General features: G+C 34.9%; 1 protein-coding gene across 1 annotated transcript in view; it reads right to left on the reverse strand.

The window, feature by feature from the left end:
* LOC140332088 (rap guanine nucleotide exchange factor 5-like) overlaps positions 1–14,469 on the reverse strand; it is a 45,588-nt gene that overhangs the window by 8,582 nt on the left and 22,537 nt on the right. Inside the window, exon 4 of the mRNA XM_072413385.1 lies at positions 4,625–4,698. Within this exon, the coding sequence (XP_072269486.1) occupies positions 4,625–4,698 (74 nt within the window). The remainder of the gene's footprint in view (positions 1–4,624; positions 4,699–14,469) is intronic.

Consider the following 14,469-nt stretch of genomic DNA (forward strand, 5'->3'; position numbering starts at 1 on the left):
CAGGATACACTTACTGAACAAACACTATTTATAGTGAAACACCACACAGGAAATACTTTTTTGTGCAGTGTCACAATGAAGATGACCATGAATTTAGGATTAGGAAAGAAATATGATGACTGTAAAAAACTGTTATGCAGTTGGCAGATGTACCCTTTTACCTCTCGAAACTTTAAAAACTGTAAAAGCAATCACATATGTAAGGAGTATCCTGGTCCAGGAAAACTAGCTATTATAGTTGGAGCACAGTTATTAACCTCTGACTCTTCAAGTTGGCAAAAAATCAATAAATATTCAATTTACTCAATCAATCAACCGGCCTCATTGGACATAACCTCTTCAACACAAAACTTGCAGCGTTTGGTAGAAATAGGCACTAATGGCTAGTAAATGTTAGTGAAGGTGAAGGCATAGTTCTGGTTGGCTGTTGCCTAAATAAAATTAATAAGCCAGGACAAAGTACAATAAACAGTGCAATGTGCAATAACCCATAACTGCTAATCAGCTTTCACCGTCTATCTCTTTAAAGCAGACAAAACAGTCAAAGGCCTGCAGTTGGATACTTTACTGAACCCGGTGTATATGTGTTAGGAAAATATGTAATTAAAGAACCTATATTTTAACTTACTTTTACTAAATGGAGAAGAGATAGAGAGTAGGCTTTTTAAGGCAGATGACCTAGGTAAGGAGAAAGTATTTATAAAACATAATTTTATTTAACCAATATATATACCCATATATTGGATAATACAAAAACACAAAAACAAAACTGTATACTACACACGAGGTTTGCTGAGCTATTGTGCTTACAAAGCCGAGCTTATCTTTTCAACATAATTCAGTTGCGTACACAATATATGACAACATATATGGGATACACAATATATGACAAAACCAAAATACATATTGAGCTCTTTAACCGAGGAATTTCGCCTACTGGGGGCTTCATCAGGGGATTTTGGGAAATCAGGGTATTGTGTATAAGCGTGGGAAAACTTTAAAGCAACACTATTAAAGTACTGGATTTAAGAAAAGGGCTGGTCACCTGGTGGTAAGTTTAAGGTTTATTTCAATAGATGGTACAATAGGGACGCATTCGAGGTCCAATGTTTAAAATGTTTTAGTATAGATCTCTCCCCCAATGGTGTCTTTTTTAAGACCCAGCAGATATCTTGATTATAAGTATTCAATTTGCTAGAAGGCAACTTTAGATGGGATATCAATGGCCATTTTAATTTGTAGGTGTAATAATATATTGAGTAGAGAGAAGGAGGGAACACAAGGTAGTCCCAACGTTTTCTTCAATAAACTATGAGATTTAGAGGGTATTTGTAATTTGGGATGTACAAAAGAAAATCAACTGAATTATGTTGAAAAGATATGCTCGGCTTTGTAAGCAGAACAGCTCAGCAAACCTCTGTGTAGTACACAGTTTTGTTTTTGTGTTTTTGTATCATCTTTTGTATTGGGTAAATAAAATTATGTTTTATAAATACTTTCTCCTTACCTAGGTCATCTGTCTTAAAAAGCCTATTCTCTATCTCTCCTGCATTTCGTGTTTAACCATAGGCTTGGCAGTCAATGTGGCAATTCCCTATAGCGAATTAACCCTATCTCCTTAACTTACTTTTAATAATAAATACAAAAGCAGCAAAGTACAAAGATTCTCCTCTGCAGTATTCTGGGTATGGTGATTTTCCTGGCCCAAAGGTTTTATGCTTATTTTACTCGCATTTTCATAGTCAGCTCTTTCTACAATTTCCATCAAGTGTATGTTGCATAATTTATGCTTATGTTAATAAAAACAGCATATTTGCAGCAGATGTATATACTGTGAGAAAGAAAAGCTAATCAAAGATATCAGGGATTGTATTTACTTTCTAGTTTGTACTCAATGTACTCAATTTTTCTATGAGAACTTTAGGTATAAATGCATTAAGTCTTAAAGGCAACACATCCAAAATCCATATACCAATAATTATGAACTTTTTCACAGTGATTGTCAATCCCTTCTCTGAATTTGTAAAACCACATATTATAATGACATACAGACACATTGCTACTTTTACCTCCAGGATCTGGGCACCCCTCAAAAGCACAGACTGCAATCATAGATAGAACAGCAAATATGCTATAAGCAAATTATCATTCAGTTCCTGGTTTTCTGACAATGAGGGAATGTGGGTTGGTATACCTTTAACAGGTATAACAGACACAGCAAAACACAATTTGTTTTCATGTGTAAAATGAACAAAAGACAGAAGTGGCTGTATAATGCCCACATGGTAAACATTTGTATGACAACTACTAATTAACATGATTACCATAAAACTGCTTCTTTTGGTTAATTAGAACTCAATGGAGCTTGTTTCCACCAAACACGTTTGGTTAATGTGCATGCATTATGTTTATTAAAATATATGACTTGAATGACAAGCTGCAGGTCAACACACCCAAAGATAATACGTGGAAACACTGATAAAAACAATGCATGCTCTGATGCCCTTGCATTTTGCTTATTACCATTTGAGCTTTTGACCTGCAGAATGAATGCGATTAGGAAATTCAGAAGTTCTTACCTAGATACATTTGTGGGTCATCGATTTGGAAAGTATTAACGTAGGAGGGTCAGTATCTCTGGTACCATATTATGATACATATTTTCATATTACCTGTACTCTTATGGGCAATGTATTCAGATATTCATGCAATAAATATTATATACTATATACATTTCAATTCCAAATTTCCAAAACTCCAAATTTGAAGACTATTTTAAGATATATACCAATATTTACAAAAGGCCACATTCTGGGCTGGGAGCACAGGGCTACAATGTGAACCAGCCCTGTTGTAATCCACTACTGATTATCACTTTCTACAATTTCCATTATGTAGTGGTTGTACATAAACATTATCAGGGGAACAAACCAAGACTGATGTTGATAGATGACCCTAAAACATCAGACATACAAACTGATTAAAGTCAACTGCCTGTTCATGTGACACCCAGTCAGGTCAAATCCTGTTACTTTATCATGTAATGTCACCCATGTATTGATTTACTATCTACTTTCCCTCTACTGTTATATACAATCTCAAACACTGAAACAAGCAGTGGGATTTGGAACTTGCAGCTAAGAAACATAGACTAAGATACAATTATTGTGGCTGTGATAACGTAATAATATACATTACTACAGCTGTTCTCTTCTTTAAGGAATAAGACATTTCTCAGCACATGTAAGTCCACATTACACATGAAAATATCATTACATTGATCTTAGACCAGTAACTGTACACACAAACTGTTCTGAATGCAGCATTAATTTCAGAAATCACCAAAAAAAGCTGATCAGCAGGGCATGGTGGATGATATAGAGATTGTGCTTTTTATCTATAATACAACATGAAATTTGTTATTTCTGGGAAGCACAGAGGACATGCGGTACAGCCAGAGCTCAGTATAACAAGACAGATCATTCAATGGATATCCCTTATCCCAGGGGAAACATCCAACGCTCTATCATAAGTGAATTATGCTCTACCAACAGAAAGGGAAATATGGGAATTACATGGGCCAAATGAATAACGCTGCAAACACATGCGGTTGGATATTACGCACAAATTGAACTTTCATGTGAAAGATCATTGATTTCTTTTTGCACTCTCCAGTGTATTAACACCTGTCAGTATATGACAAAAGGCAAAAAGTGGATTGTGTAGAAATCGTTTTTTCGTATATATTTCTTGTGATAGATTTGTTTTAAAATATCAGGCTGCTAGCCAGCACTACAAAATATATAAATATATCCAGGTAAATTACAGAGAAAGTAGAAGTTTCTACTTAAAGGTAAAAACAATAGGAAAGAAGATTGTTCATTTGTGGAACACATTTTCAGTCCTCTTTAAGCCTTACATCACAGACGGTACATAAAGTCGTTTTGTCTGTCTGCACAGAAAACTCAAAGACAACAGCTTAGCCAATATTCTATTTTTAATAGCAACCATCCTTTATTCTTCTGGAAATCTCATATCTTCCCTAGTTTTAGCTCTAAAATAAAGAACTGCAAAATAAATAATATGTTCTATAATAATATAAATAAATACACAAAGAAACATGGACTTAGAAATGAAGAGGAGGCATCACCAGGTAGTGATTAATATGACTTCAGTAGGGGCACTGGATTTTTTTAAAATTGTCTTTCCATAAATTGCTGCATCTAATTAATTTATAAAGAACACACAAACATGCTCATTAGCTGTCAAAATGTCTTGTGCATAAAATAAATTTTTAATCTATTTATCAAGCAGTTAAACTGACATTCTCTGAAAGATTCTCTGATGTGTTTCAATGGCAGTAATTGATTCCTAACAGGTAATGTTTCAATGAATGTCAGATTCACTGCTTTATAAAAAGAGATGAACGTGTATCCTCTCCAGCCTTGGAAAGCTTTAATAAATCAGGGCAATAAAATTTATGTTAACGCCCCTGCAAACTCAGTTTAAGGATAGGGGGAAGTATTAATTTTCAAGCAGAATGGGATTAGATATATCTTTTTCATTACATCATGTTACCCAGATAATTTGAAGATTTACTATATAATACATTAGTATGTATTACCTCTGAGTCTGAAGTGTGTTCTGAACTTGTTGGGCTGGATTCATCTTGGCAACTCAAGTCCTCTTCATCACTAACTGTAAAACACAGAAGGGTAATTGAATTCAAGATGCTGAATAACAAAAAACATAGATGCTTTTGTATTGTCATAACTCTTTACCCAGCCATGTGCATTGGAAAAATTGAGTTGGTTTACAAATAAAGGATGTTTACTTAGCAAAGTGAATTTTTCCCTTGCAAGGGATATTTCACCTAGTCTTAGTGAATGTGGTAAAAACTCACTCTGTAAAGAAAAAAAAAATCACACACAAGGAGACCCTTAAATTAAAAAAAAGGATTAGGAAAAAGACGGTGACAGTCTCAACAGAGCAGAGACAGGTGAGCATAACAGGGTTTAGTTCTGGTTAAAGTCGACACATCCTCACTTAATTTACTAAGCTAGGTAAAATTTCAATTTACAAGAGAATAATAAATGAGGTGAAGAGTTGCTGACTCCAGTCATGTCCAAGCGAAGATCAATGTTTTCACTTTTTCTTTACACATGATAAATCATTTTTGCAAACTTGCAAACCACATAATTTGGTATTCTATGCTAGGTGAATGTTCACTTTGTTTCACTTTATTATGGTTCTCTTTAATAAATGAAGCCCATAATGTTTACAGAGTGACTTGAGTGAGTGGTTTAGTCCAACTCAGTTAGTTTGATTTAGGTCTTTGAATTCTCAAAGCAAACCCACTTGATAAACAAAATACTTGTTTTAAAAGACAATACAGGTCACAGATGCAGCAATATTTTCAAATCTAATTTTCCTGGGAAGTTTTACTTTATATTATACCATGAACATAAAACCTGTAGTGTTTGGAGAGCTGCCAGCAGCCGTGTGCTTAAACCTATGCCAACATAAACTGTGTACTAGTCTTTTTCTTGCTTACAGCCTGGGAGAAAATCAAAATGCCCAACGATTTTACGTCAATCAGGGATCCTCTGATGCATAGACACTGTGCAAATGCCATCACAGATGGACATAAATACATCCAATGTATTACATTTCACTTTTTTTTCTTAGCCTTACATAGAGGCACAGAAACATACAAAATATGTATAAAGTAAAACAGCAAGTTTTTAACATATATTTTCTTTAATAAATCTGATTATATATAAATTGCATTTTAGTTAGCTATTATTGCTTAATATATGTATAACATTACTTTTTTGCACTCTGTCTCAATTGTCAAAAGTAGACTGACCTTTTGCTTCCAGAATAGCAATGCTTACTTTAAGCAAACATTTTTTTGGTTTTGATATAAAAACTTAAGGACTGCAAAAATAAAAGTCAGACAACCAAAATTTGTCCTCTGTGCCTGCTCTGCTTTAAGATTATGGACCTGATTTAATAAAGCTCTCCAAGGCTGGAGAAGATACACTTTCAACAGTGAAGGTGGGTGATCCAGCAAACCTGTAATGGATCTGGTCCAGGATTGAAAACATTTGCTAACGATAAGGTAATCCATTCCAGGTTTACTGGATCACCCAGCTTCACTGATGGAAAAGTATCCTCTCCAGTTTTGGAGAAAATCAGGCCCTATGTGTTTATGTCCATAAGTTTTGTTTTAGATAGAATGGAGAAAGGTTAAAAAAAAAAAATGATGACCAAAGATACTTTTTGTTTCTTTTCAGCTCTTACCAAGATAAACAAAATTTGCTCATTCTAGTAACGCCCCTGTAGAGAGAATACTATTTAATAACAGATTAGCCTTTCATCTGAGGGATCCAAGCACCAATTTTGGAGAAAGCTGTGTTTAGATGTTTGCCCCTGGGTAATAAGAAAGAATGGAAAAGAAGTGATTTTCTTTACCCTAAGTTTCAGAGAAATCATAAAGTATAAATGTAAATGTATGTATTAAATGTGTGTATTTGGACCAAAGGACAAAGCAAAGTCATCTATGGCTTGCATTCTCCATATATCCTAATATAATGCTCTACAGAAGTCCCACCGCCCATTAATTACAATTTTTTTATAGTCCTATCGAATATCATTTCTATTTTAGTTTTTGTATGACAGACTAGTTGTTTAGGGAATACCATATTTTAGGACAAGGTAAAGCAAAGATTAAAGATACTGCTCGATTGCATCTATGTTAATCTCCAGACCAGTGTCTATTTCCTTTATGGTCCACAGGGAAGTCTCAGCCGCATTTACCTCACTGTTCCTAATTTTAATTTGTTTATTATAATATCTTTTCCTTTTATGTACGTCAGGCTCTTTAGAGATGGATAACTTGGTTGCCAGATGTCTGCAGACAGATATGGCTCAATCCCAACACAACAATCTTTCCACTCTCTGACACAGAAGACACTTGAATGCCTGGCAGTCTCACAGATGGAGGACAATTACACTGTTGGGTGTATTTTATGAAGAGCAAGACAACTGATTAGCAAATCAACTAGGTCAAAAATTAGGAAATCCAATTGTCATTTTATGCAGAAAAATTAAACATGATACTTGTCAGTCACAGATAAGAAGTATCCTCTGGAAGAGAAAAGGAACAAAAATGTATTAAATTATACATCTATACCAATATGTAAATGATTGGACAAACTCCTATAGATCAATTCACCAAAATACCAGAGTCTATTGCCAACAGCCCAACAGCACAATCAGTATACAACATACAGATCCTCCTCGCCTAACAACCAGGTTCTGTTCCTGTGACTTGGTAGTTAAGCGAATTGGTCGGTAGGCGAGGAGCATAGGAAAGACCCGGTCTGCAGTGCTGCGAGTGTGCAGTGGCAAGTTTACTGCCAGTCTGCAAGACCGGGAATTGTGCAGGAATGCGGAGGAGGAAGACAGCTGGAGCCTGGAAGACCAAAAAGGAGCCCCAGCGTGGATGTACAGTGTATGTACTTTCGGAGGAGCCAGTCGTAAGTGTGGGCGGGCGGTAACCAGATAATTAGCTAAACGAGGATTACCCGTATATCAGTAATAATTTAAATACTGTATGAAACTGGAAGGTGATAAGACGAAATCCCATTGAATGTTTTAAATAAATAAACCCATATGGTGAAAACCTAAATCTCATTTCATTTTCAGGTAATTATTTACTATTTTGTTGGTCTATAAGATATACCCCAATGAAACAAAAATATATGCGCATTACTTTTAAAGAATCAAGAAACTAATACCTTCCCAATCTTTAGGATCTGTCTCTGAAATTGTATTTGCAACAGCTGTATCCACTAGCAAGAAAACCCAAAACACCACTCGCTCTAGGTTCTTGAAGACTCCTTAATTCATACAGACAATAATTACTTTCACTACCCAATAACATGTGTATGCCATGGCTAACCCAACAAATAATGAAACATAAAATATGGAGCATCTGTTTTTTTTTCCCTACCACAATGCTAAAAATAAAAAAAATTTAAATTTAACAACATGATCATTTCACTCATACCTCTTCTCTTGCTTCTTTCTACTATGGAGTGAACAATGGAACTACAGTCATGTAAATACGTAAGCACATCCTATGCATTAAACTGATCTATGTAGACCAATCAGATCCTCTGTATTATTATTGGCTGATCTACCTATATAAACTACTGTAGTAAAATGTGGTTTCACTTTACATATTACAGATAAGGAGATTACCTCTTAATCTGCATTTCCTTGTATATGTAAGTGTATGAATATGTGTGTGTTTCTACTACTTTTCATTTATTACCATACTGTTACAGGTAATTTGTTGCAAGACTCTGAAACAAAACAATAGTTAATTTGAAACCAATGCCACTTGTAGATTTTCATTATAGAGTAATGATTGGTTTTGACTAATTTGTCAATCTTTTTAAACTCCTTCTCACACTCAAAGACATACCCTTCATTCTAAGGGCCTTAGAAGAGCTCTTTTGATCTTGACATAATGGAAAACCACATATCAATAGCAAAGAGAACACCAGAGCCTAGGTATCTAAGAAAGAAAAAAACCTAAGAAAAAAAAAGGCTCCATCTGTATACTTCCTATGGAGGTCTAAGTAATTGACACTTAACTTAAGACACCTGACTCTAATTTCATGAGTTAAAGTGTTGGTGAATCCAGGAGTGTACTGATTTTTCTATGTGACCAATTTGTATTTATTAATTCTCTTTTATTTAACAACACTGATTTATCTTTGCTTTAAAGAGGTTTCCTAATAAGATGGAATATTTCTGTATGTGGTATTGCCTATTTCCCTTTGTCAGAATCCTTCACTTTGGCTCTCGTATCCAAGTCTTACATAACCCAGTCTTCATATTAGCTTTACCTTTAGTATTTTGGGAACATGTAATGTTGTAGGTTAGCTTTGTGGATGGGTGATAGCATTTAAGTTCTTTCTCAGTTAGTACATATGAAAGGGTAACTGCTGAATTGGGATTTGAGAACATTAAAGGGGAGTCTAACTTTAAAAACTGGAAATGTGCCGTCCACAATAACTATTGTTACCTGTCTGATTACAGACCATAAGTCAAATTTGGCTTGCGGATGCCGGGAATGGATGAACTCCCATGAATTTGTGCAGGAGTTTAGTCATCATGGCTCGGCCAAGCAACATAGTCAAAGTTCTGGATATGAAGGGAAAGAATGGAGAAGAGGGTGGTGTCCATAACAGAACACGACAGGTGAATATGAACAAAGTTCATCTAAAAACTGGACTAAACTCTAAAAAAAAACGTATGGCAGTATCACCAAACATTCCTTAATTGAAAGATAGAGAGTTTGAAAAATCACTTATTGCTATTATAAGGGAGATTCTACAGGTTGGATTTAGATTGGTTTGAAAACCCTATTGTTCATGATGGCAACTAGTAACAGTGATATGTAAGTTTCTGTAGAATGCAACAAAAAATTTTGGTAACACATCATCATACAATCAGTGCTCAAATCATCAGGTATTAGGAATATAGTCCAAACATTATTTTAGTAAGAATACGGTAAGACACTGCTGTTTAATTTACTTCAGAGATGGTGCAGTTTACAGTGAATGATGATGCAGAACAGAGACAGAGTAATAAGTAACTATCCATCATCTCCTACTAACATTGCCACTTAGAGAGTTTCTGCTGCAGAATTTTCTCTCTCCAGAAATATATAACGAAAACTCCTCATTAATGCAGGAATACACTACTAGCCCTGGGGAAAAAGGCAACCCAGATAACAAGTGCTAAGAGGTACACTTTACTAAGTAAATCAGTTAAATTACAAAAAGGAAACTAATTAGCACTATGAATATTCAGTGACGCCACTGATAAAGGGGGATTTCTTTCATTACAGTTACCCTGTGGAAAAGTACCATGATTTCTCTAATATAAACACAGGATGTTATTAACAAAAACTGGACTTATCTTCCAGCTGAGCTGGGTTATCTTCCTGGCTTTTTAATTTGAAAATACTAGAGAGATTAGAAAAATATTGAGCCTGGCATTCTTAAAATAAAACTCCAGGCAAATATAAAAATCCTTCTTTTAGTGCAGTAATCTATTCAAAATAATAAATATAATTTTAAATATTGCTAGAATAGTTACTGAAAGGTGTTTAGAATGGGCTTTTGCAGAATTCTTATACATCTGCTTCTGCAATTGCCCCACTGATTTTTTTCCCCAAAGGTCTAAATAGAACTAATAAATTCACCTCTGATGGGATGCCGATACATTTATTTAGTATAGCACCCCAATGCACCTTGCTGATAATGTGTGTTCATGCAGATATGTTTTGGTGTGTTAGGCAGCATGTTCAAATAAACTAACTACTTAAACACACATAATTAGCACTTACTTTCAGCAAGTGAACAGAGCATAAAGTTAATACTTGCAAAAAAAGAGTAGGTAAAAAATCTGTACCTGTGTTTCTCTACCTTTTTACCATGGGGGAACCCTTTAAATAAATGTCAGGTCTTCTGGGACCCTTGGTACAATCAGTACATGTAAAACTAATAGTACATTAGTGTGGTGGTCAGTAGGTAAAATGCCTTACTTTGCTGGCCAGTGGGAAGATTGTCATTCTTACAGACCATTGATCATTGGTGTCAATTAAACTGACCTTAGGGGCACAAACTGCTCATTGCTCAAAGAACCCCTAGGAACTTTTGGGGGAACTCTGGGGTTCCATCGAACCCAGGTTGGTAAATACTGATCAAAAGCAAAGTTTCCTAAATTAAAGTTTTAATGTGTTTTTTGTTAACACCGCCAGTGTTTTGTAGTTTCCTAAGTAAAATTTACTGATTACCTGTTTTTCGTTTTCTTGGTCTCATGCACCAACGGAAGCTGCATGTCATTATCTATGGTTTCCTTTCCAATGGTGGCAAAATTGGACCATGTCTGGGCAATATGATAGCGTATTGCTAAAAGGAAATGCCTAAACAAAGGCCTCCTTTTTAGAAATGATAATTATCAATGTAAAAAAGCTGTAGATTTAAAAATAATATAAATGGACCTTTTAAGTGACAAGAGCATGCACAAACTTACAGAAAATGTAATAACTTATACATGTATATATGTATGTATACATACATTTTACTCCAAAAAAAACAAAAAAAAAAAACAAAAAAAAAACAGTTAAATCCAGTCACATAACGTTTCAATGTAGTAAGCATAGCTTTCAACTTGCCTGTCATTTTGAGGGACTGTCCTTATGTTGAATCCAAATCTCTCTGTCCCTTCTGTAAAACACACTATTTAACCACCAAATCCTTTATACTACTATTAACCTTCTATCCAACCCCTAAATATTTATTTACACTATTCTGAAAAGCCAGTTTAAAGAATATTAGACATGAATAAATCTGGGGCATGTACTGGTGTGTTTTTTTGCCTACATATTTTGTACTAATATTATTATTATTATTACACAGTATTTATATAACGCCATCATATTATGCTATACAAAGTCCATAGTCGTGACACTAACTGTCCCTCAAAGTGGCTCACAATCTAATGTCCCCACCATCGTCAAATGTCTTTATTACAGTCTAAGGATAATTTTGGGGGAAGTCAAATAACTTAACTGCATGTTTTTGGAATGCGGGAGGAAACCAGAATGCCCAGAGGAAGCCCACGCAGGCACGGGGAGAACCTGCAAGCTCCATGCAGGAGTTTGCAGGACACTAAAAGGTGTCCTTCTTTTTCAGCTCAGAAAAGTTGGGAGGTATATGTTAAAGTATACCTAAACTGAAAAAAACAAATCCATATGATTATATTATTAACTTGTATTTGAACAGCATTGTCATATTACACAGAGCTTTAGCAAGTCATAGCCATGTCACTATATATATTGCAACCAACTAGTCCTAACATGTGATGGTTTTAGTTTTCAATTTTAGGCTAAAAACATTTTAATATCTGTTCATCCTGCCAGGAAAATGTCCTTGTCACTTTCTGTGAAGGTGGACAGAACACATACATACCTTTACTTTTCTTCTGTAAACTTATGGTTATGTTCCCCTTTAAAAGTACAATCAATTATAATAGATTGAATGGCCTTTATACTGGTCTAAATTTTATGTAGTTATATGTATGTTCAGTGTGTTGGGAAACAGAGGAGAAAAAGGAAACTGGCCAAAAGAAAGATACACAGAAACACTTCCCTTCACTTACAAAGGAATCTTGTAGAAAGTCCTGAGATTAGGAAAGCACTTTGACTGCTCCCACTGTAGGAACATAACAAAAGTGATTTTCCCATATTGACAATGTTTTTGTTTGATAGAGGGGTGTAGATTTATCACTTCCCCAGGGAGGTAATTTGTCAAATGACTTTTCACATGCCAAATCACGCCACCCAATTTTTTCAATAGTGTTATTCCTAAAGGAACACTTAAATTGCAGCTGCAAAAAAATACATCAAATACATTCTTGGTATGGAGATATTGATTCTTCTTATCAGGTGCAGCATAACAATGAAATAATAGTGCAGTATGGAGAAGTGTTTCTCCCCATCACAACTGTATACACATCTGACTACAATTTCTGAACGACCATAGAAGAAAAAAAGTCACAAAGCATTTTGTTTTAAAAAGGATGGCTAGAGGCGCCCAAGGATAATTAACCTTTAGCCTAATGTAGCCAAACTATCTGTTCATGATAAACGCATGGCAAACAACAATTTATTAGGCTGAAAAAACTAAATATGCACACTTCAGAGATATTACATAGTAAGTTTGCAAAGAAAAGAAACCTATCTATTAGGTTCAGCTTTAAAATAAATCAAGCAAGTTAGTAAATTTTTAATTGATTTTCTAGTGATCTCTGCTTTAAAAACAAAGACAAGCAGATAACTCAGTATTGTTGACGTGTCACATGTGCCTAGCTTTTTCTACAGTATCCCATTTTATATATATTTTTTTTTTTTATGTTGTCTGGCCAGAGTCTGCCAGGTCTCCCTAATTTACTACAAATATCTAACACATATCCTGTCTCTTGCTTCCTGATACATGACATCACTACAAGGAATATTGCAACACCATTTATTGACTATTATTATTATTTTTTGTCTAATAATAATATTAGTCATATTATTAATAATATTCCTATTCAGATTCTGGTTTGGATCTCCTGGTACTGCTAATCATTCTGCATTACCCTGATGGCAGGTATGATCCATCTTCTTTAAGCACCATATAAAAGTTATGTCCAATACCATAATGGTATTACTAATACAACTTACTGCTAGAGATTGAGAGATTGCACTGAACAGAAGGTTTATCTCTTCGGTAACAGGAAGATTGACCAAAGATGTAATATTATAAATATATCCTAACAATCAAATCTTTTCTTATATAGCCAGTTTTAGGCCTGGCACCATAATTACAAAAATAATTACAGTGCAGTCATAGATCTAAAAGGCACTGTTATTAAACTCATATAGCCATTGCAAAACATTCAATATAATAGACCACAGTGTTCCAAAGTTGTTTTTTCCTTTTGGTGCTGGGCTAAGATGATCTTCATATGGTGTCATTGGGTTGCATATAAATGAAGAGAAGCAGAAACAATAGGTCTTTTCTTTATGGCTGCTTTTTACTAAACAATAACAAAAGAAGAAGCACAATGGTCAGTTTTCCATTATCATCCTTTAATTTCCCTTTACTAATGTAGCGCCAATAGGACATGTATTATATAAAAGTTTACTGCTTGTTGCCTGATCTATGCTGAACCATGGTATATTCTGCATACACAGTATGGAAAAGCTGATCATCTGCAAACAGGATAATCAATGTGAAGGAAAAGCCTTTTTATCTTCTATTATTTATTTTGCCCATTATTTACCCATTGTCTTATATAGAGTTTTTATATAGTTTTTAACAGGGGTGCCCACACTTTTTTGGCTTGCAAGCTACTTTTAAAATGACCAAGTCAAAATGATCTACCAACATAAAAAAATTGGACTTAATAACTCCTGTGCGTGGTAGAGTTTATTTTGAAAGGCAGGGCTCCGTGATCTACTCGCGTTGCCTTAGCGTTCTACCGGTAGATCGCGATCCACCTGTTGGGCACCCCTGGTTTTTAATATATTATGTGTGTGCATATGTATAACTGTAAGTGTAACGGTTTTAGGATTTTTTTTTCTGTGAATGCCTTCATTTGTTGCAGAGAAGATGCAGTATTTGTTCATTTGTACTATTTGGTATGGTATAAAAATGTTATAAGAATAACCCCATCACAGTATGTGCAGGAAAACTATGCTGCACTACCAGCTACAGAAAGTAAACTAAATTGGACATGGTCCTAAAACCTTTGGACTGACATCCCATAACACAATAGAGCTAAGTAGGCTACTTCAGCTTCGCTTACCTTAGGTCTCCACAAACAGGTCACCAT

The sequence above is a fragment of the Pyxicephalus adspersus genome, chromosome 5 (assembly GCF_032062135.1).
Source record: "Pyxicephalus adspersus chromosome 5, UCB_Pads_2.0, whole genome shotgun sequence".
NCBI classification, from domain to species: Eukaryota; Metazoa; Chordata; class Amphibia; order Anura; family Pyxicephalidae; genus Pyxicephalus; species Pyxicephalus adspersus.